The 22,030-nt window shown below is 45.6% G+C and overlaps 1 protein-coding gene across 6 annotated transcripts in view; it reads right to left on the reverse strand.

Annotated features, from left to right (window-relative positions):
* SRGAP2 (SLIT-ROBO Rho GTPase activating protein 2) overlaps positions 1–22,030 on the reverse strand; it is a 212,301-nt gene that overhangs the window by 12,242 nt on the left and 178,029 nt on the right. For all 6 annotated transcript variants that reach the window (XM_075910141.2, XM_075910137.2, XM_075910140.2 and 3 more), the window contains 7 exons: positions 20,772–20,849; positions 18,686–18,820; positions 17,051–17,156; positions 12,129–12,353; positions 6,289–6,368; positions 2,303–2,483; positions 1,721–1,867 (listed from right to left, as the gene is read on the reverse strand). In XM_075910141.2, the coding sequence (XP_075766256.1) occupies positions 1,721–1,867; positions 2,303–2,483; positions 6,289–6,368; positions 12,129–12,353; positions 17,051–17,156; positions 18,686–18,820; positions 20,772–20,849 (952 nt within the window). The remainder of the gene's footprint in view (positions 1–1,720; positions 1,868–2,302; positions 2,484–6,288; positions 6,369–12,128; positions 12,354–17,050; positions 17,157–18,685; positions 18,821–20,771; positions 20,850–22,030) is intronic.

Here is a 22,030-nt window from a genome sequence, read left to right on the forward strand (position 1 = left end):
GCAGAATATACCCTTCTTGAAAAGAAACAAAACCCACACTAGCTAAGCTTAACTAAGCCCTGGTAGCAACATATCCTAGGAGCTCTCCCTTTTGGGTGCAATGTCCATAATAGATGATGAACCTCCAAAATCCATCTGCTCACTGTACAAATCCTTCCATAACTGGTACCAGTCTGAATTCTAATGGCTCATAGAAAAAAGTCAGACCCTAACATGGTGCACAGTGATGTAACTTCATTGATTTCAGAGCTGGACTAACTCACATCAACTGAGAATCCAGCTCATTATTTAATACAAGCAGTAGCAAACAAAGTTATTTTCTATCTTTGCCTTAGCTTCCCTGTCAGGCTAATTAAAGGTTGATATTTTCATTGAGTTCTATGACAATTATAATTATCACAATTATAATTATAGTTGTAGCCTTAGGGCACAGAGATCTCCTGCAGAGAAAGACATATTCTGTTAACACAGCATGCTATTTTATAATAAAGAAACAATCTGAAAGATCTGGGGGAGAACTCTGCCTAAAAAATAAATAAATAAATAAAAAAATCTATCAACACTAAAAGTGACACATTTCATCTCATCCCAGTTTCATTTTTCAGATTTTCATCAACTTGGCCTTAGGCTGCTGTAACAATTTTTTGCTGAACAGATGACGTGAGGAGAGTTGTTACTTCAAAAACACTTTATCTACATAGTACCTTCCCTCTGGGTAAAAGTGTAAGCTAAATGAGACATTCTGGATGGCTGAGGCAGTGGAACAGAGGAGGTTTCTTTCATTAGTATTGCAGAGCAACTAGAACTGTGCTAACTGTCTTTAACAAGAGTCATTTTTCAATAAAAAGACCCAATCCCTGTCCTAACAAGAAAATCATCTAAACATTAAAGACGACTCACCAAATTATAGCAATGGGGTTGGAAGAAGAGAAAGGGGGTTACAAAGCCAAGTCACTATAAGCTTTTCTGGGCAGGATGGGTCCATCCGCCTATGTGATTGTACAGTTCATAAAGGCTTTGTTCTCTGTTGATCTAACTCATCAGTTCTTGACTTCTGTTCTAGTTTGCACAGAATTGGAAGTGCCCTTAATTCTTGAGCACTCCTCTTCCAAGGCATAGGTTTGTAGCTCTTAGAAAATCCCTTTTTTCTCTTCAAATTTCTCTTGACAGAGTCTTCTCATTGTATCCTCTGATAGCCTCTCCCTGTCATGCTTCTTCGGCTGGTTATTATTCTATCATCATACCATGCTCTGCTCCACCTCATATGTATTCTCCAAAGCATCATTAAGAGTCCCTAATTCATCTTCCCCCTAATTTCTTCCACCCCCCTTCCCCCGCCATTTGCCTGCTGCTACCCTCAGTACATTATTTTCTACTATCTTCATGCTCTAGCATAAACAAATAATCGGAAATGCAATTATGCATATATGACATACACATACTAGCATGTATAAATGTTAATGTGTACACTATGGGATTTCACTGTTTCATCTGCTTAGCGCAGAGGATGATGTGAAAGTAGGTGGGAGAATAGGTGGCAGCAGGCCAGGCTGGAGAAATAGGGAGCTAGAGAGGGAGTGGTGGGATATAGTGAGGTCTAGGAAGGAGGAAACAGAGAAAGTGGTACCACTTGTTCCTGTGCCTCTCAAGATTACATTGTCCTAAAATGTTCAGCACCAAGATCTCTGCATTACGCAGAAAAACACCAGACTGTTCTTACTTGTTGATGTTTGCAAGGTAGATATCAGCGACGTGACCCCCGCTCGGACAATTGGCACCGGCTCTGGCTGTCACTTTTTCTTCAGGTGGATCAGAATTGATTTCTATTTCAGACTTGGGGCTGGATCTTTCCGAGGAACCATCCTCGCTATGGAGGAAAGGAAGGCAACCACCAACAAAAACACAAAGTTAGTTGTCAGAACACTCTCTTGCGCCAACTCCACCCCTTTTTATCATCACTCTGTGGTGAGGGACAAGTTTGGTTCCAAATTACTGAGGTTTCTCAGGGGGGCAAGTCACTTCAGCACTCAAATATCATTGTTAGACGACCAAGGCGCTGAACCTACAAAAGCTCAGCACAGGTGGAATCTGGTACTAAACCCCAGTGACTTCCATGGCATTGCTCCTGCACAGAACTGCTGGTAGGATCAGGACTCGCTCCCAATTCAGTGCAGGCCTGGGCATGACAATGTAGAGCCACAGGTCTGAGAAATTCTTCTTGCCCAAAGAAGATTTAACGGGACCCAAATTTGGCAGGCATTCTGCAACCCCCCTCCGCCCGATCGCTGCCGATGTAACATACGTGTCTTGAACAACAATGTACTGGTGAGGGATCAGGCCATCAATGCCGTTGTGCCGCCCCTCCCACCAATCATCTGAGGCCCGATGATACAGAAGGAGAGAAGCCCCTTTTTTGAAGGACAGCTCTCGTGCCGTTCGGCCAATGTAATCAAACTTGGCTATTGCTTCTATCGGCTCACACTCTAGGAGAGAGAAAGGAAAAGGGTTCATGAGTTCAAATCCCTCCCTTGAATCCTTCAGTAATGGGTGCGAGCTACAGAGCCACAATTAGAGGACCTCTGGGACAAAGCATCACTCCATCACAAGCAAGGTACAAGGCACTCCAACATCCATCTCTCCAGGGCTAGGTCTGGTGTGGGGTAGGTAGATCGCATGCCTCCCTAGCACGGGTATAAATAGCATTGCTGGACCGTGAGGCACTGCTTAAGCTGGTAGAGCAGGCATATCTCAATCTTAGTGTATGCCTCCTACATGGCTCTCAGCACTCCTAGGCAGGGCTTCCCACACCTACATTGCTTTTAAAAAAAAACAAAACCAAACCCATTTACAGCCTCTACTGCCCTCTCTGCTCCTGAAGCTGTTCCGGGCTGCTATCTCCATGCCACAGCCTCTCCTTGTGCCAGAGAAAGGCTCCTGCCACAGAAAGACAGAGCCTCTCTCTGCTGCCTCTCCTAACCACCCTCACCAGAGCCTTTCACTGCTCTATATAGCTATGCACAGCAGTGAGGACACAGCCTGCTTTTCACTGGGGCACATAGGCATTGCTGCACGTACCTTACGTACAACCACAGCACGGACACGGGCTACCCATCAGGGGTAGGACTGAGCTTTCCATTGCCACATTTTCTACCTTGAAATCTCTCACCACAGCAAAGAAAAACACAAACAGAAAAGGAAAACCCACAACCCAAATCAAAGGTCACCAAAACCAGGAAGCTCTCAGGGACAAAAGAAATGTAGAGTAAATTTCTTCAAAGACAGCTAAATAAAACCTGTGCTGGCAAGCAGGAGTTTTCATTAGTATTTAGGGAGAGAAAAACCTCTCAATTCCCGTCATCTTTCCTCAATAGCCTGCAAGGTGATTGCACTGGTGAAAAATAGCTCACTTGTTTTCAGCTTGGAAAGCTTATATTTCCTCAGTCCAGATTCCCTTGAGCATGTGGTTGTCTGCTTCAGCCCTTTCCTCTTGCTTATTTGGTTATTGGAACCAGTTCATTCGTACCATTAAAAAAGTTAATGGTCCTCTTTCTGCATTTTATTATAAGTGACAGCCCGAGATTCTTTTTTGGTAAGTTTCATCTTTGTTCCATTAACAATTGTTTATTATTCCAAATGAGCACTGCTCTACGGTTTCTTACATTTCCGATTTGCCCTTTAGGACACTGGCTTTTAGCCAGACAAGTGATTTTAGACTCAGATTTCCAGTATTGCTGCCCTACTGGGCTCAGGCTCCAAGCACAGGGAATCAAGACACAAAGACGAAGCCAAACACTACTACCACTCCTATCTTAAAATCTGTGAGGGAGAGCAGCAGTTTAATCTCTCCCCACCGATTCAAGACTTAGTGAACATTATGCCTTAAGTCTCCAAGGTATCACAGTACTCCTCATTATATGTCCCTTGACTGTATGACTGATCTATATGTGCCAGTCCCAGCCCTCAAGTGTCTGATCACTGTAACATCACGTGGCAAGTTCACAGAATGGCAATGCTAGAAGCCTCAGCTTTGTTCTAGAACAAGGATTCTGCCCCTCAAAGAACTTCTCCAGATATCAGTGGCCACGTATTTTCCAGGCTCACATGTGTTGCTAGACCCACTGTATGAGTAGCATGCTGAAGCCACCAAGGGGACTGTGGGATGAGAGGGGCTAATTGAATGAGTGATGGATCAACTTCTAGCACCTAACATCCAGAAACAGACTCAACCACCAACTAAGCGTGAAAGGGCCTACTGTGCAAACCTTGCCTATGCTACTGGGCAGGCCTCGGATGACAGCCTCACTTTGTCTGGATTGCTTCTTGGGTCTGTGCCCAGAGCTTGCATCCAAAGCTCTTCAACCTCTTCCCTCAGACTAGGGTGGCAAATCCAGAGAGGGTTTGAATCCCTTCAACTTCAGTGTGGTACCGCTCAGAAGTTAGCCTTGAAGGTGCCATTTTGTGTACAGCAGAGCAGAGACCCAGCTCTGCCAGCACCACTCACCTAGTACGTCTCTGGCCACCTTCACCAGCTGGCCTGCCAAGACAACTCTCAAGAATCTATCTTGGGGATCTAATTAAGCTCCCCAACACTACCAAAAGGCACCTTTCGTTTCTCTCCCATTTTACAAAACCCTCCTGACCCCTCAGAAGTGACCAAGGCACAGTGGCTCCTCCCTTCTCAGGTGCCAAACTCTCCCTCCACATACACTACACGGGGCGTGAGAAGTCATCCCAAGCGAACACTGATCTAATCTTGCATGCAGCATCTCAAAACCAAACTTGGGCTGGATCCCATCTCTAGCCCATAACCACTCGCTCTCTCATCACCGCGCCCTTTTGCTACACAAACAGTTCAATAACAGCATTCAAAACCCAGCAAAGAACATTAGCCCATCAGCATGTCAGCAAACAGCATTCTAGTTATGGGTAAACAGGCCACACAGTCAGTCTTTTATTTGAGTGATGACGCTTTTTGGGTAGGTAAATAACCCAGGGAGAAATGTTTTCCCAAGCTTTCCAAAGGGGCTGGGACTTTCCAGAGGAAGAAGATGTTTAAAGGGGGACACCAGAGTCACATCATTTTACACCCATATACTTTGTCATCTCCTCAACAAGCTTAATTTAAAAAAAACCTTTGACTGATTGTGTTTTTCTCTTGGAAGAAGAACTAGTCCCCCGCCTCCACCTCCCATATTTCTGACAGTTTTTATATCCGAGCGACATTAAGCCAACATGAACATGTCCACGCCATGGGATTGGCTTGCTGGTTAACCACTGATACGAAGATGGCAGGGGGAAGTATAGGCAAAGCAATCACACTGAAAAGAGTCATGTTGTCATGGGAAGAAGGTGCAGCTCCTGTTGTCAGAGGTGGACTCTAGAACAATTACAACCGGCAGATGCATAGCAGCACAATGCATGTGTGTTGCTCTTTGATCAGCTTGGTATCAGTCACTGCTGCGAGTCCATTTTGCTACTTGGGATGGGCAGTTGCACTTTGGGATGCACTGGTGCGGAAGGACAATTGCCCTCCTGCGCGGCTCTGCAAGGAGCTCACGTGCATGCTTTCCCCCAATCCCTACAAGGGGGCATTTTCACCAATCAGAGGTTGGAATCAATGAGTTAGGGGCTGTGCTGTCTCTTCCTTTCTGAACCCTGCCTAGGGCTGGGAGCATCAGCAGTCAGCTGGACAAGTCAAGTACAGGCTGCTTAGTGGTACGAGGCCAGGATCCCCTCTTAATGACTCAGGCCAAGAGAAGGGTAGTGGAGATGCCCAGCAGAAACCAAGCATCAGCAGGGATTCCCTGTGCCGGAGACTGGCTCGCAGACACAAGGCAGGCAGGCTTTTCACTTGCTTGTTTTAAATAAAGCTGTTGGAACTTACCGACATGCTGCTGCCTGCCAAGGCCACTGAAAGGAAAGAAGCCTGGCACAAGCACATGCAGAGGGGAGCGGGGGAGCAGGCACAGACCTGTTCGCTGTTTGGCTTTCTGCTTAGCTCATGCTCCCCAGCTCAAAGACCCGTCTGAACAACAGGCGGGAAAAAAGCCCTGCACAACACTGTGTAAGACATGAGTCTGTCTAAGCTTGCTGCTGTGGGAAGGCACCTCTGGAAAACAGGAAGTTTGTACAGGACTTTTGAAAGTTTCCGGATGACAGTTGGTCTAAGTCTTTTGGTGGCTGGTGCAAACAGCTTTTCTAATTCAGTTCCCCCACAGATTATTGGCACTTGGAATTTAGACAGCATCCTCACCCCACACTTCTGGACAGCTAACATGTCTCACGTACCATCATCACTGGTGTGGTGTTCAGCTGCTAGATCCTGAACTGAATCTTCTGCTGATGCTGTCTCTCCATGAGGACTTTCACTGAAGTGGGAGGAAACACAATTCAGTGCATTACATTGGAGGAAAATCCATCTACAAAACCAGCCACACCCAGCACAGCTGTCAAGCTCTGGAACAGGCTTCCAAAGGAGGTTGTAAAATCCCCATCCCTGGAGATTCTTAAGAACAGGCTGGGCCTTTTCTTAAACACCACGTTTCAAGGATCATTTAAGTGCACTTGTCCTGCCTCTGTGCAAGGCCTGGACTTGATGGCTGCACAGGGTCCCCTCCTGACTTACATTTCAGTGTGCGTATGAATACTAAGAATGTTACACAGTGGACTAAACATGGATTCCACTGTGCCAGGCACTCTTCAGAAGTAGAGGCACTTCTATGGATTGCAACTACGTGGCTGAAAATTAAGCTAAGCGTTTACTTCCTTGAGCACCTGGAGTAGCTTCTTTCCCTTCCGAACATCAGGGAATCCAGGCAGGGAAAGCTAAGTTGAGATCCTGGGAGCCTCATAACTGGGCTCTCAGGAGATTTCAGATGGAAAAGATTGGGGGGGGGGGGCTGACAATTGCTGGGCCCCTGAGCAAGGTGGGAGGAGCTGGATCCAAGCTTCTGAAAGGGGCGGGGCCTCAGGCAGAAGGGGCAGGGCTCGGGGAGCCAAGCCCTCGGCGCCGTTCCGACTGCCCAGGGCTCCGGTGGCAGCAGCATTGCCTAGGAGCCCTGGGCTCGTCTCAATTGCTGGGCCCAGGGGCAACTGTCCCCTTCTTTCCCCATTTGCAGGCCTGAGAAAAAGCATAAGTCTAGGTCATCTCCTCTGCCTGTCACGGATTATTCTTGATACACTATTATCCATTGCTCTAATTAGTTATCCACATTAGGGAATGTCTCGTTTGCTCTACATAAGATTATTCCACGGCTTAATAGGATGCTTCCGATTTTGTTCTTCGGATCAGTTTAAAATGTGCTTTTCTTAATTTCACCAAACAGATTCCCGTATCAAATCAACTGGCATACGTCTAGTTACAGGTGCTTAAGCCCCACTGCCTATTCTATGAAATGAGTCAACGCTTTACGAAAATCATCCATGTCTAAAACAGAAAAGAAAGGGGAGAGGAGAGAGAACAGAGAGAATTTACCCACCCTCCTAACTGACCCTACAGAGTTGAACTACCAGTTAGCTCCCTATATATAGGAATTTGAAGTCGAAGGGAAAGCCTGTTTGCTCTAGAGCAGTGGTCACCAACCAGTGGATCGGGATCTACAGGTTGATCTTGGAGCCTCTGACAGGTGATAGCTTCCCGGCCAAACCAGTCAGGATCAAGCGCTGGCATGTCAGTTGCCCCTCCACCCACTGTCATGCTGCTCCTGCCCTCTGCCTTAGAGCTGCCTCCGTGGGAGCCTCCTGCTCGCTGTGCAGGGTGTGGGAAAGAGAAGAGGTGCTGATGGCAGGGTACCCCTCCTCCCCCCACTTGTGTACCCTATCTCCGCAGAGAAAGGGGAGGGAGAGAGCTTGGCAATGCAAATCAGTCTCTCACACACACACACACACACACACACACACACACACACACACACACACACACACACACACACACACACACACACACACACACACACAGAGTGAGTGACATTCTCACAAACACCAACTGCCCTTCACTCTCCTCTCCCGACCCAACACATACGTGGGGGGTTCTTGTTACTTCTGTTAGTGCTGGCAAAGTGGGTTAGTTTTGGTTTCTGACTGGCCTGTACATTTCATAACTTTCCTTTCTTTCTTACGCCTACATTTAATTCTGTAAGGAGTGAGTTCTAAAATGTCTCATGTCATGGCTGCAGTCATCATCCCTGTGGCAATTGCTGCTTCTTGAAGTGGGTGGCGTGATCCTGCAGGGCCTGAGAGAGGCAGAGCAGGGGGTCTCCACATGCTGTCCTTGCCTGTAGACACTGCTCCTGCAGCTCCCATTGATCAGTAACAGGGAACCATGGCCAGTAGAAGCTGTAGGCTCAGTGCTGGTAGATATGGGGCATCACATGGTGCCATGGAGCCACTGCTGTACATGCCAGCTGCTTTCGGGAATGGTGCAGGGCCAGGGCAGGAGTAATCCTGCCTTAACCCCACTGCTCCACCACCTGGAAGCAGTCTCAGTTCAACTGTGCCCAGCCAGAGCCTGCATCCTGAACCCATCCCAGCCCTGAACCACCCCCTGCACCCAACCTCCTGCTCTAAATGCAAGTCCTCATGTACCCAAACTCTTTCCCAGAGTTTGCACCCTGAAACCCCTCCTGGACACCAATACCGTGCCCTGGGCTAAGCCTGGAGCCCCTCCCACACTCCAAATCCCTTGGCTCAAGACCAGAGCCTGCACCCCAAGCCCCAACCCCAACCTGGTGGAAGTGAGTGAAGATGGGGGAAGAAGAGGGATGCAGTGAGCAGGGTGAGGCCTCGGAGAAGGGGTGGAGGCAGGGCCTCAAAGAAAGGGCAGGAAGGAAGTGGGGCAGGGGTATTTGGGTTTGAGGCAGATCTTACGTTGCACTTAAACAGAAAAGCGATCTTGTGGTTAAAAAGGTTGGAGACCCCTGCACTACAGCCTTAGCTGGCTCAAGGTAGAATGTAGCAAGGACTGGAGAGCCTTTGTAGACAGGTTTATGAGCTCCTTGTGCCAGACTGAGCAGACCTGACATCATCTCTTCACAAGGTCATAACTAGATCAATCTTTCTGACCCTGAGAAGTGTAGAATAAAGGGTTCACTGAAACCTCACTCTCATTTCAAGGAACTGTTTGCACTATCTAGCTCTCCCTGTTTAAAAAAAAAAGGCGCCTGAACAATCCCAGTATCTCATTACACCTAACACACAACAAACATTCTGCTTCCTAGTCCTCTTCAAAGACCATACCTCAGGACGCATTAGTTAACTTTCCCATCCTTTACTAAGTAGGATAAAGACTCTGCAAAGTTTAATAAAAGCATCTAAAGCCAACAGAAAGCTCCTGGAGGACTATAGTATTACAGGCTAAAGTTTCACCCAGCTTGTGAAGTAATGCAGCGTACAACCAGCTCCAATGATCTAAACACTGTGAAAAGAGAAACAGGATCACATTCCTTCCTTCCCCCTCACAGAACACATCCAACCCAAAAAAACCCTGCCCCAGCTATAAAGAGATCCTTTCTCTCCAACGATCACATGGGCGTTTGGATGCTGTAATGAGGCGTGATGGACTGCTGGATTTCTACGGGAATATTGCGGACGTTTTGGCAATCTCTATTGCCAGAGGAATGCAAGTCAAGTTGAGCCTCTTGAAAAATTGTTCTCCTCATCCATTCTACGTGCTCGTAAAAGATTCCTTGACTCTGACCACCACCCCTTTAATGCTGGGTGTTTGTAGGTTGTTCTCATGTGGTCTCTATCTGCTCAGACAGGCATGGGATGGCAAAAGCAATTGTTCAGAGGTGCCTGTATCAAAGGCCTAAATCTGACCTGTGAGCTAAACATCGTGCCCTGCCCTCTCTGGTCCCAGTGCAAGTCGCTTCAACCCTCCCCGGCAGCTGCTGGCTGACAGCGACTGCTGCCCAGCAAGAGCATTGGAAGGAACGGGCCGAGCACACACCCAGGGTGGCTCCTAGCCACAGGGGCCCCTGCTCTGGTGTGTCACTTGTACATTGCTAGGTGGGGACAAGAGAAGGCAGCTGAGGAACAGGCAGCATTCAGGTGCCAATGTACTCGGCTCCGTTTGATGAACCAGCTCAGCCGCGAGGGGATCCACTCGGCCACGTGCTAGCTCTGCAACAGAAATCCCTATGGACAGTAACTAACAGCTATTTACTACCATGGCCGTGACAAAGCTTGAATAATAACCAGATGTTTCTCCCTGATTCATTTCTTCAAACATCTTCAACCACATTGAACTCCATCCGTGCCTGGCTCCCGCCACAAGACAGACACAGGGATGGGGGTGGGAATTATGGAGCCGGTTAGAAGAAAAAGTGAGCCAAGCCAAGTAAATTGAGGTAGGTAAATTGAGCTCACAGTGATGGGAACCTCAAGGATATTTTAATGTGTGTTTAAGGCAGATGGGACTCTGCCTCCACACCCCAAAATGCAGCAACCATCAGCAAAGGAGGACATGATTCTGCACGGTCGCACTGTCAGCTGTGGATCCCAGGACACGTCTGAGGCCAGGTACCTTCATTATTTTCCAAAGCAAGTTCTAAGTGAAAAAGAGCACTTGGGAGCCAGATACCAGAGCGGGGCTGAGGAACCTTTTTTGGGGTCAGGGGCCGCTGACCCACAGAGAAATCAGTCTGGGGCCGCACACAAGGGAGAAGCAAAAAAGAAAAACCAACCCCTCACTAACGTGGCCCCCAACTGACATAGGGAAAGACATTCCCCTTGCACACCAGAGCCTGGGGGGGGGGGGGGGGGGGGCTAGCCTAGCCTAGTAGATTGTGTGCGCTTCAGCTTCATGGTGGGATGGCAGAGGGGCTGGAGTTCCAGCACAGGCTCCCCAACACTGGGAGAGGAGAGAAGCCCTGAGCCTGTGGGGCTGTATCCAAGCAAGCTGGGGGCTGCCTTTAGCCCCTGGGTCTTGTTACTCTGTACCAGAGTAACGAAAAACAAGTACAATACATGGGGAAGGGGATATACAGGTTAAGTATTAATAATTTGGGATAGGGATTGTCCCCTTCACGTCAGGTTTCACACAAACATCATACAGGAAACACTCGCCATTTGCAGTGGATATGTTCCTGCATCCACTGCAAATGGCAAAATTCATGACTACTGGGAGCTGCAGCTCTCAGCCTCCATGGTGAGCTCCACACAGTGAGATTGGGAGCCGGGAGCGGGGGGAAGGAGAGAGAGAGAGAGACACACACACTCACCGCAGCTGCCAGGAGTTGCAGGGAACTCACTGTGCCTCTTGGCAGGCATGGGGAACTGACTCCCGTGGCCATGAGCTACAGTGAGCTCCCTGAGGCTCCTGTCCCCCGCCCCTCCCAAGCCACAGGAGACCCACACATCGCAAAGATCTCCTGTACACATTACTGCAATAATAATAATTAGCTCAGCATTTAGCTTGTTCATTCCCTCTGACAGCTCCCATCTGCCTAGGGGCAAACCTCACACGTGATGCAAACACAGACCTCTGAAAGGATTGAAAAGTCACCCCAGACAACTCAGCCAGCCAGTAAAATCAATGGAAACCATGCCGCGTAAATGAATCAAACTGCCACTACAACAGCCCTTTGTTTAAAACTTCTAGCAGTTTGTACCAAACAGCCTCTCCTCACAGATCATATCTACAGCCGTCAGATGGTGGAGGAGTTATCCTGTCCTGGAACAGGATAGAAACCAGTCAACTCACTCTGCTACTAGACTGCCTTCTTTTTTACAATATCAGTGCAAGAAAATCCTTTGCAGGCTAGGGCAGCGAGACAGTTAAAGATTCTTCCTTTCAGCAGGAGGTGGATAAGTTCTATTCAACCAGGAGGAAAAGCAAACACCTCCCTGCCCCCTCCTCTCCCCAACCTTCAACCTTAGTTGACAGGAGCTGCTCTGGCTCAATTGCTTCCAGATGCTGCCTTCTGACAGAATGCACGGCCAGGCCTCCTGGGGTTTGGGTTGGATGGAAATGGTGATTTTGTACCCTCCCCCTCCCCGCCGCCAATACTATCCTGAAGATTAACCCACGCTACAGCTTTCTAGATTCAGTTGCAATCCACCGAATAAGAACGGCCATGCTGGGTCCGTGCTGGCACCCTTCATCTGCTCCCTGACGGCTCCCACCATACCAGTAATCCTCAGTGCTCCCACTCCTGCTGTAGACTGGACCGTCTAGGTCTCTTGGTCCTGGGAAGATGTTCTCGTGTTGGATGATGATGGTTTTGATCAGCTCATTGACATGAGCCTGGCAGGAGACCTGATCGTGACCTTCAGGCACAGACATCAGCGTGGGCCCAAAGCAGATGGCTAAGTTGTAGGGATCCATCATGTTCTCTTCACTGAACTGTGATAAACTGCAAGAGACAGGGATAAGAGGGCGAGAAGAGGATTAATATGAGGCAATGTACTGACCCCTCATGCTAGGGAAGCAAACATCTAAACCGAGAGGGTTAGTTTTTGGTGCTCTGCTCTTGAAGCCCCTTCTGTTGGGAATGGAATGTTTTGGGTCAATAAAAGATCGAGATGACCTGATGGTATTTACTGGGGAGGGGGAGTTCCTCTAGATGCGCCTCCCAGGATCTGAGTCTCATCTGAAGCTACTTACATTAAGACAAATTCCTAGTTGTAATCTGTATGGAAAACAAAGAAAAAACCCAACTTTGCTGCTTGCTGACATGCTGTTTTCTTTATTCAATCAGTAAGGCAGTTTCCATTTCCCTAGCTTCCTCCTCAATCAGCGCACACAGCACTGGTAAAGAAAGAAAATGTCAGACGGTTCCTCTTTTCAATAGCTGTATTCTTCACGCAGATTGCATTTCATTGCTGGGGATTTATTTACATGCGGCTGACTCTGCACCCTGCTCCGATAGCAGCTGCTGCAGTAACACCTTACATCCAGTCAAAAGGCCAAGGCGGACCTGATGGAGCCACTGCTGCTCCGCAGATCACAACAGGGAGCTGGCAACCAAGACGCCCGTCTGCTTCTTTCCATTTGCACCCTCCTTGAAACGGAGTGCTTTCCAAGCCCAAAGGCTCCCAACAGCACAAGAATAAGCCAATGCTCATTATGGAAGCTGCCACTGAGGGCTTGTAGTATTAGCGACATACTAAAACCTTTTCAATTTGAAAAGCAAGGCCAAGTGGAGCTAGAAACCTCTAAGAGATTGTAGAGGCTCGGGGATCATATTGCTTAAAAAGGCACCAGGGAGCTGACAAAGCAGAAGCATATCCTGCTTTCTGACTCCGTATAATCTCTCGATAGCCCTGCATCCAGTTCCAAAGCAAAGCCTTAATGTAACTCCAGGTCAATTTTGCTACATTAAGGATCCTTAACGTCTTCTCTGCCTGACTTGGAGCTTGGTAACGTGAGTTAGGTGTATTGCAATCTAAACCAAACCCCTCCCCCAAAGACCAAGGTGTTTTCTGCGTGCAGCTTTTCCAGGAGCCCATCTGTAGGATTTACCAAGTTCAGCCAAACACCAAGTCTCTGCATTGACCCTTCTTTAAAAGGGAATACATTTTACTCCCAAACCTGTAATTTAAGCCTTCTGAGGCACCCATGAATGGTTAAGCACCAGAGAGCTAAGTTCCAGGACAACCCCCTTGAAAGGCCCTGCTTTCCAGTTCAATCCTTAGAGTAATTAAATATTAAGGCTGGAAGGGAACATTTAATTCAATGACTTCTGAAGGTACGTCTGTGGAATCATCATCCCAAGGCACTGAAGAATTTCACACCACCACTGTGGAAAGTTTCTCTTCTTGCATTGCAGAGAGCCTCTTTCCTATGTCATAGCTTGGATGGAGGGAAAGACAGCAGTAGCTCTGGGACCTTTTTTATTTTCTACAGTGCAAAAATGATTTCTTCCATATATAGGATAGGATTCAACAAATACCCTGGACCATTTTAAACCCACTACCAGCTTTACCTAAGAGACTGGACATCTCAGGAGTAGCTGACGTAATAGCATCCCAAATACAGGTAACAGAACTCAAATGTCTCAATTGTTTAATGCAGATGGCCACATTAGCAGTAAAACCAAAATATCTTATTTTAGTAACCTGTTTTCATCCTGAAAGAAGCCTGAAGAGCTTTGCAAATTTACAAATGCAGGAATCACTTCAACAGCCATAGAAATGCAGCTTCTTCAAAAGCTGGGACACGTCAGAAGAACTGCTCTGAGAATTATTGCCCAAGCTATTGGTAAGAGTGTATAGCATTTAGGACAGCAAGAAAAATACCATCTCAGTGCACGTACATATGTAGCTATGATATTTAGATAATACAAGCATTGCTTCCTAAGTGAAATGGGCTCTATCACAAACAGAGAGTATCCCTAGAAAATATCTTACCATCAAGTATCATCTACTTAAACAGAAGTCCCATCTGCCGCCTACTGAGTTACTCTATAATAGCGGTTTTCAAACTTTTTGGGCTCCAGAGCCCTTTACATACATAAAAATTTATGTGGAGCCCAGTGGTCCACTGACTGTATGTGTTGTACCTATCAATGTTTCCAGTTTGTCAACCTCGCGGAACCCCTGGAGATGTCTCGCGGACCCCTGGGCTCCGTGGAGCTTAGTTTGAGAAACACTGCTCTACAATGTCTGCCATCCATGTATGGCCAGGCTTGGTCCTATTTAGAGAAGACTGTAGACTGCAGGCTGAAGTTAAGATTTACACCACTTTCTGTTTTACTGTGAAGTCAGCTTTGGGGCTCATGAGAGTCCTTTACCCTTCAAGCCAGTTTTGCAAGTGCTGCTAATTCAACTAGGAGCCAATACAATTCAGCCAGCTACAGTGATTTTTGTTGCAGCTTTACAAGTCAGCTTTGTTGCAGCTTTAGAAGGCAACACAGAGTTTGGGCCCCTGAGTTTCAGGACTATACTCTCTTTCATGAATAATGTCTGTTACACTGTTGCGTATGACTGTTCAATGGCCAGAGCATATTTATTACTTAAAATCAATATATTTCTACAACTGCTTTGAGAAATCTTATTTCCCAAGCTCCACACAAACTAAACATACGCTGTTTCTCCAATGGGTACATAAATCCATTCTGGAAGCCGAATTTTCCTCCATTTTATTGGAGTCACAGTGAGGGCAGAAAGGGCTGCTTTGTCTAGATAGTTTTAATGCCCTGTGGGAGACAAATGAGAGAAAGGGCAAGAGATTCTATATCCCTTTAAGTTATTTATAGCTGAAACCTCAAATTGCAGAATAAGATGGTAAACCCATCACAAGGAGAAGGATGACACATCCATCCTCCAAACTGCCAAAATGATGCAATTAAGATGACGGAGCCCCGCAGAGCTGTGCCTCAGAATTCAACTCTGAAGTATGGACGTTTGAATCTTCTTGTACTGTCACTCCCCTGATGAGACTCGTCAAGCCAACAGGAATCCACAGAAATACCAACATCTCATCACTGGGACAGTGCCTGGTTTTTTAGGGTGTGTCTACACGGCAAAGTTATTTCGGAATAACTGCTGTTATTCCAAAATAATTATGCGCGTGTCTACACAGCAATTCTGTTATTTCGAAATAATTTTGAAATAACGGACGGCTTACTCCGATTCTGTAAACCTCATTCTATGAAGAATAACGCATATTCTGAAATTGCTATTTCGAAATAAGGCGTGTGTAGATGCTCCACTTCTGCTATTTCAAAACAGCCTCTCACCAGGCCCATTCTATGTTATTCCTCCTGGGGCTCTAAATCGAGACAGCACATCTACATTAGGGAAGCCTGCCTCAGACTAATTTTGAGGCTTCCCCATAGTGTATACGTGCTATTTTGAAATAAGCTATTTTGGAATAACTATTCTGGAATAGCTTATTCCAAAATAACTCTGCAGTGTAGACATAGCCTTGGTGCTTAGTTTTAAGTCTCACTTCAGGCAACTTTGGTGACATCTAAAGGGATGCTGCAAAATTTAGCTCCAGACTCCCCCAGAACATCGCTTCGTTATGATCCAAAATTTAGGTTCAGTCTGCCAGATGTGAAGTTCAGATTTAACCTCTGCCAAAATATAAGAGTGTCTGGATCTGATGTTTTGATTCATGCCCAGATATTGGTTATGTACCACAGGTAAATTTATACCTCCCTTCCCAAGTGTAGTCTCCCTTTTTTGAACCTGCCTCCACGTGAACATGGAAGACAACCCCCTTGACATAATCAGCTTCTATACAAAATATATGCAGAGATCTAATGTGTGACATTTCCTTCTCTTAGTATCCTCAAGCACCCCCAAGCATGAGGCTCGGTTCTGTCTGAGGGTGTGTCTAGACTACAGGGTTTTGTTAACAAAAGTTGGCTTTTGTCGACAAAACTATACCTGCATCTACACTACTGCCGCGTTCTGTCGACAGTAAGTCGACAGAATGCGGCAGTTTTGTCGACAGCGGTAAACCTCATTTTACGAGGAAAAACACTTTTTTTTCCCCCGAACGTACTTTCAAAAAAAGGCACTATTGCATACAAACTGTGCTTTTTCAAAAGAGCATCTAGACTCTTTTGAAAAAGCAGCTCGCTTTGTCGACAATACTGATCATAGTCTAGACGCTCTTTTTCAACAGAGGCTGTGTCAACAGTATCTGACAAAGCCTCTGTTGAGAAAGGCATGCAGTCTAGACGTAGCCTGACAGAAGAGCTCCATGAACCCACCAGATGGGGCCAACGATTCTGATGCATTCAGAGCCCACCTACCCCAACAAGGATGTAGTACCAAGCACTCCCGGTTCTAGCTAGCCTAGGACCCAGACCCACATCCTTTATGTTGCATTCCCACTATGTTACCAGGCTAGCTCCAGGATTATTACTTCCCATTTCAGGACCTTTGTCAAGGTGGCTGATGTTTTCTCTAGTCACAGGCCCCACGAAGTAGATGCAAGAGTTCAGCAAGCTGGCAGAAGCAACAGACTGCTACGGGCAAAGGCAAGGCTGCTTCCATCCTGAACTGCAGAGTGACACACCTCCAGGCCTCTCATGCATCATATTTATACCAACCCCAACATCTACTGCAGAGCACCGGTGCTTTCTGGGATACTCACTGACTGAGGAATGCAAAGAGGTATCTCATTACAATCAGAGTGGTTTTAGGCAAGCTTAGCAGGACCTTCCGGATGTGTAGAGCTCTTTCTTGTAAGTTATCCATTGCTGAAAGGAGGAGAAAGCACCATACAGAGTTATTACATCACCATGGCTGTATCTGAATTCCCTGAAGCTGCATGTTAGTGGCACACTCTGAGGTTCCCTACACCAGGGCAGCATGAATTATTGGAGAGGAGCCAAGAGACAATACCACAGAATCTTGGGGAAGGAAGGGGCTGCCTGCTTCCTGTAACATGTATGATGTGTTCTCCAGAAATCCCTTCAAGAAGGATATAATGTATACATAACCTGATCTGCAAAGCCGTTCATTGTCAAGGTGCATGGTATGTGTAATCTATCAGCAGGTTCTTTTACAGTGTGGGCGCACAGAGTGATGTCTGTTTAAATACAGCCAACACAATAACTCATTCCAGTTAGCTACAAAAGGTGGGTGTTTAACAAAAAAACATGTTTGGTCTGACTCAGAAAATAGATCTTCATAGCGGAAGGGTGAGTTAAAAGTTCTGGGTGCAGCAGACTATTGAGGGAAGAAAAGGGGGCAGCATAAATCGGCAGCCTTGGAAGGATGAAGTTATTTCTTTTCATCTAATATGAATTAAGCTTTGTAAAGTCATTTACTGTGAGAAGAAAACCATGAGTTGTTTCGGAAGCAGTTATCTTTGCCCCACTTCAAAGGCTGCTGCTGATGGCTATTCCACTGCCCGAACAATAGAGTCATTCTTTGCTGCTGAATGATTTGGCAATAATGGGACCATTTAAACTTGGTTTCCAAGAAGATAATGAAAAAGCTTTGAAATAAACCAAGCTGTTGATACCTGGAGTGAGATCCCTCTCACATTCTATATTCGGCACAGCGCGCCCAGAAGGAACCTTCCTTGTGGTTATGGAAGAGTTATTCAGACAGGCCAAACAACACACAGCATCTTCCCTTTCGGAAATACCCAGCATGCACCAGAAGAGATACAGTGTATGTACACAGTCACCAACACTGGGCATAGCAGACTGGTCAAAGTTCAGGAACAGTGGGCTTCCCAGAGAGCAGCTGTGAGCACCTTCTGAGCTGAGGCCTTAAAAGGAGCAGCAGGTGCAAAACTGTTGTTTTTAAAAAACTACGTATGAAGCTTTGGGTCTGAAGGTGCTGTGGCCACCCTCTCGGAAGCATGCTGCTGTGGTGCAGATCCTGAGTGGTCCTGATTTAATTGTGTTCTCTGATTCGCTTTTCTGAATAGGCTTTGCCATGAGATTAAGGATTGCAGCATTAAAAAACCAGCTGAGCAGTCCTAACTTTGATGGTGGCTGGAGCACAGAGCCTAAAACAGATTAGGATAAATATTCTGGGAAAGGCGGGAGATGGGAGGTTCAAAAAAGGCTCTGGGATATGATGGAAAAAATCAAGTCAGCATTTTTGATGCAATACAAAGTTTGATTACCACCATAAACTGATCTTTTTTTGGGTAGGGAAATGGGGAGCAAAGGATGGAGAGACCTGGGGGGGGGGGTCTTGCGTTGTAAAGGGTCTTCTTTTTTGCAGGGCTTGCATTTAAGTAGCACACACCATTCCCTCATCTACTTACTGACACAGGCAACCAGATCATGAAAGATTTCCTTCGGGAACAGAGGGTGCTCCAGCCCTCGGAAGTAGAGTTTCAGAACTCCCGCTATAGAGTCCATATCATGGTCATTTTGGTCTCCAGCTAGTGGATCCTCTCCTAGTTACAAACACACAATTAAGAAGAGGTAGGAAGAGTAAGATCTTTGGTAGTCAGAGGGTTAGTCTGCTCTGCTAGAAGGATAGGTCCCAGCCAGAGAGAAGAACCCATGTGATCCAAGGGTTACTCCCTGTCTTCTCCCTCCCCTAAATACTCAGCAGGCAATGGGAGTATGACTGGTATTTAAGGGGTGGCTTTGCCAATCAAGAAAGGTCCTTGGCAGTCATCCTCTGTTGCTGAAGAGGCTGGATGCTCCCAGTCAGGCAAATAAATGGGTTGACTGTCATCTCACCCCCACCCAAGGAGAGTACCCCTCATCCATGACAATTACTGCGGGAGCTGTGGTAATTTTGGTGGGCTCTGCAGTCTGGGTGCTTTTTGTGGGAGGGAACAGACCCAGCGTTCTGTTGGGTTACAGGAGGTAGGGAGCACGTGACCATAAATCCCTCACCGCTACGCAGTACTGTGACTCCCTCTAGGGTTGATAGAAGGCCTGTACAGTAGGCCAATGCTTGGGTCAAATGCTACCTTTACAAGTCTTAGGAGGAGACATGTGCTGGATTGGTTAGAAAAAAAAGTTTGATATAGTTAATTTGTGACTGTATCTATACTGTTGGTTGTCTATTAAAAAAAAAAGACGATGACGACGACGACGACGCCACCAACTGAAGGAGCTGTTCCCTATTGAAAACTCCCAATCAAATACAATTAGATTTAATGATGAGGCAAACTTCAAATCAAAGCTATATATATCCATTATGTGATGGATATTACCAAAGCTTGACTATTACTTTAATAACATACAGGATAATAAATGGTCCACCATGCACCAGAGCATTATCTTTGATATTAACTGCCACCAAAGGTTCTGGATGAAGTAATAAATTGCACAGACTTTATTGTTAACTCTGTCAGTTCTGTATATCATCCTCTTTAGAGGAACAGGCAAAATGAAGCTAAGAAAAACAAGGTCATTCTTTGTAGGGTGGCGTTACTGGAGTACCTAACTGTTTTCCCTGAGATGTCTGACAGCTTTGCTACTTGGGAGTCTGGTGCTGGAAGCCCTCAGACCTACCACACATGCATTTCCCTTGTTCTCCGAGGTACTTCATTCTTAGATAAAAGACAAATGCACTGTAGCTCAACCACCTCACTGTTAGGCCAAATAAGATCATATCCATCTCTCTCTCCCTTCACTGATTTGCTGTGCTCCCACATCTGTGACATGGGGAGATATGAGCATGAAGCGTATGTGGTGGCAGAACCAGAACTCTGACAAGCAAGAAGGGGACCACAAACTGCTCGGAATAACCTGAAAGGGAACTTTCTCTCTGGTGACACTGTGGGTAGGGAGACGGGGTCAGACTGAGTTGCTGGGTCAGAAAGCATCCAAAGGGTTGCTTGTGCATAAGGCCAATCCTACCGATGGGCTTAAAAAAAACCGCACCACCACCAAAAGCCCTCCAAATGAGAGCCGAACAAACAGTGAATTGAAACCGACTCTTTCACTTACGGTGATTATATTAAATGTGGTCACATTGCTTCATAAGACATGCCAGGGCAAGAAATCCCACCCTGGGTATGGTACAGAATAGAGTCTATTCCCAAAATGGAGGAAAACAGACTATGTAGTTAAATGCAAAAAGGAAATGCTCAACACCTCTGGACATATGCACACTCATTAAACAATCAAACATGACAGGTGCCGAAATTCTGAAGGATTATTATACGGCCATGTTGCAAGACACAAAGCTTAACATATCAAATGGCTTTCTATGTTCAAGGGTTGCGAGCACTGGAAAAATTCTATGTCTGGAGTCATTTACAAAACGTGGAACGGTTAAAAAAACCTACACAAGACACCATCAGTTGTGTCCAAAACACTGGAAGTATTTTAGAATGGCAATGCTAATACATGTGGTGATTGTGACACACAACACATCCTTCTCACCTCTCTCAAATGCATTTTTTATATCGTTAACCTCCACTTGTGATCCAGACACTCTGAATATGCCTTCATGCTGTAGCCCTGTAAGACAATAAGAGAATCCCACAATGGCAGTCAAAGCTTACAACTCAGTTCTTCAACTGGCAAAGTGATATTGTATTGGAGATCTGGAAAGCTTAGATTCTTATTGGTGTCAGTAAATTTATCTCACTATACACACACAAACCATTAAAACTATTTCCAATGATAATAATTGAAATTTACCAATAGGCAAAAGAAGAAAAACGCTGCTTGAGAACTTAGATTTAAGAATATCTACTTTAAATATTTTGGCATGTGATGTTTACAGTTGACTTCACACCGTTTATAAATGCTTTGAATTTCTAAATTTCAATGTGTACTGTCATTAAATCATCTGATCCTGCCATAATTTTACACAGCTGTGAAAATTCTGGTCATTTTTTTAAATGCTTAAAGCCCATAATTTTATGCAACTGAAAATTTAAAATCATTTTACACTTAGAAAAGTGTAAAAATAAACATTTGATATCATCTGTTGAAATTTTAAAATAAAAAAAATCATATTCTGCGCAGGCTAGGCACAGTCAGGGTAGGGTCCCATTCATCTACAACATTACAACTGTGCCAATAAGAAGGACAGGCCAAGTTCTTTTGTACCCTTTGGAAATTTTGCTTCTGCAAAAACCTAAGAGTACAATAAGGAATAAAAGTGTACATAATTCCTCTTCCACATCAGAAAAAACACTGAAAACTATTCATTTCTCAGCCATGAACAGTAGAAAAATAAATAGTGCCTTAATATTTTGCCAATATTTTAGATCTTGGAGTAAGTACTCTGTAAATAAACTTAGATACAACCTATATACTGAATCACTTCATTTATGCATCCACTCCTGGGGTAGAACACAGTAACTTTTTATTGTTTAACAGCAACATTAGAAAATAGGATAAGAAGTGAAGAACAACTTATTCATTTGAATTACAGAAAATAACTTCCCAAGCACTAATGTGACTTGATATTTGAGGCTCTAGGGAAACTTTCAGGATATTTCAGTAGAATGGTTAAGTAGTTTAAATCATTAAAACTGATGGAAGCAAGTAGTCAGATTCCAATCTATTACTGTAAAACCTCTCTGTTGGAACATGAAATATGAGCAGCAAATGTTTAAAACATTCTAACGTATAAAATAATTCCAGGATAAGGAAATGGTTGTTTCTATTAAAGTCTCTGAATGGGAGCA

This window comes from Pelodiscus sinensis, chromosome 27 (assembly GCF_052426305.1).
Source record: "Pelodiscus sinensis isolate ZL-2025 chromosome 27, ASM5242630v1, whole genome shotgun sequence".
In the NCBI taxonomy this organism is placed as follows: Eukaryota; Metazoa; Chordata; order Testudines; family Trionychidae; genus Pelodiscus; species Pelodiscus sinensis.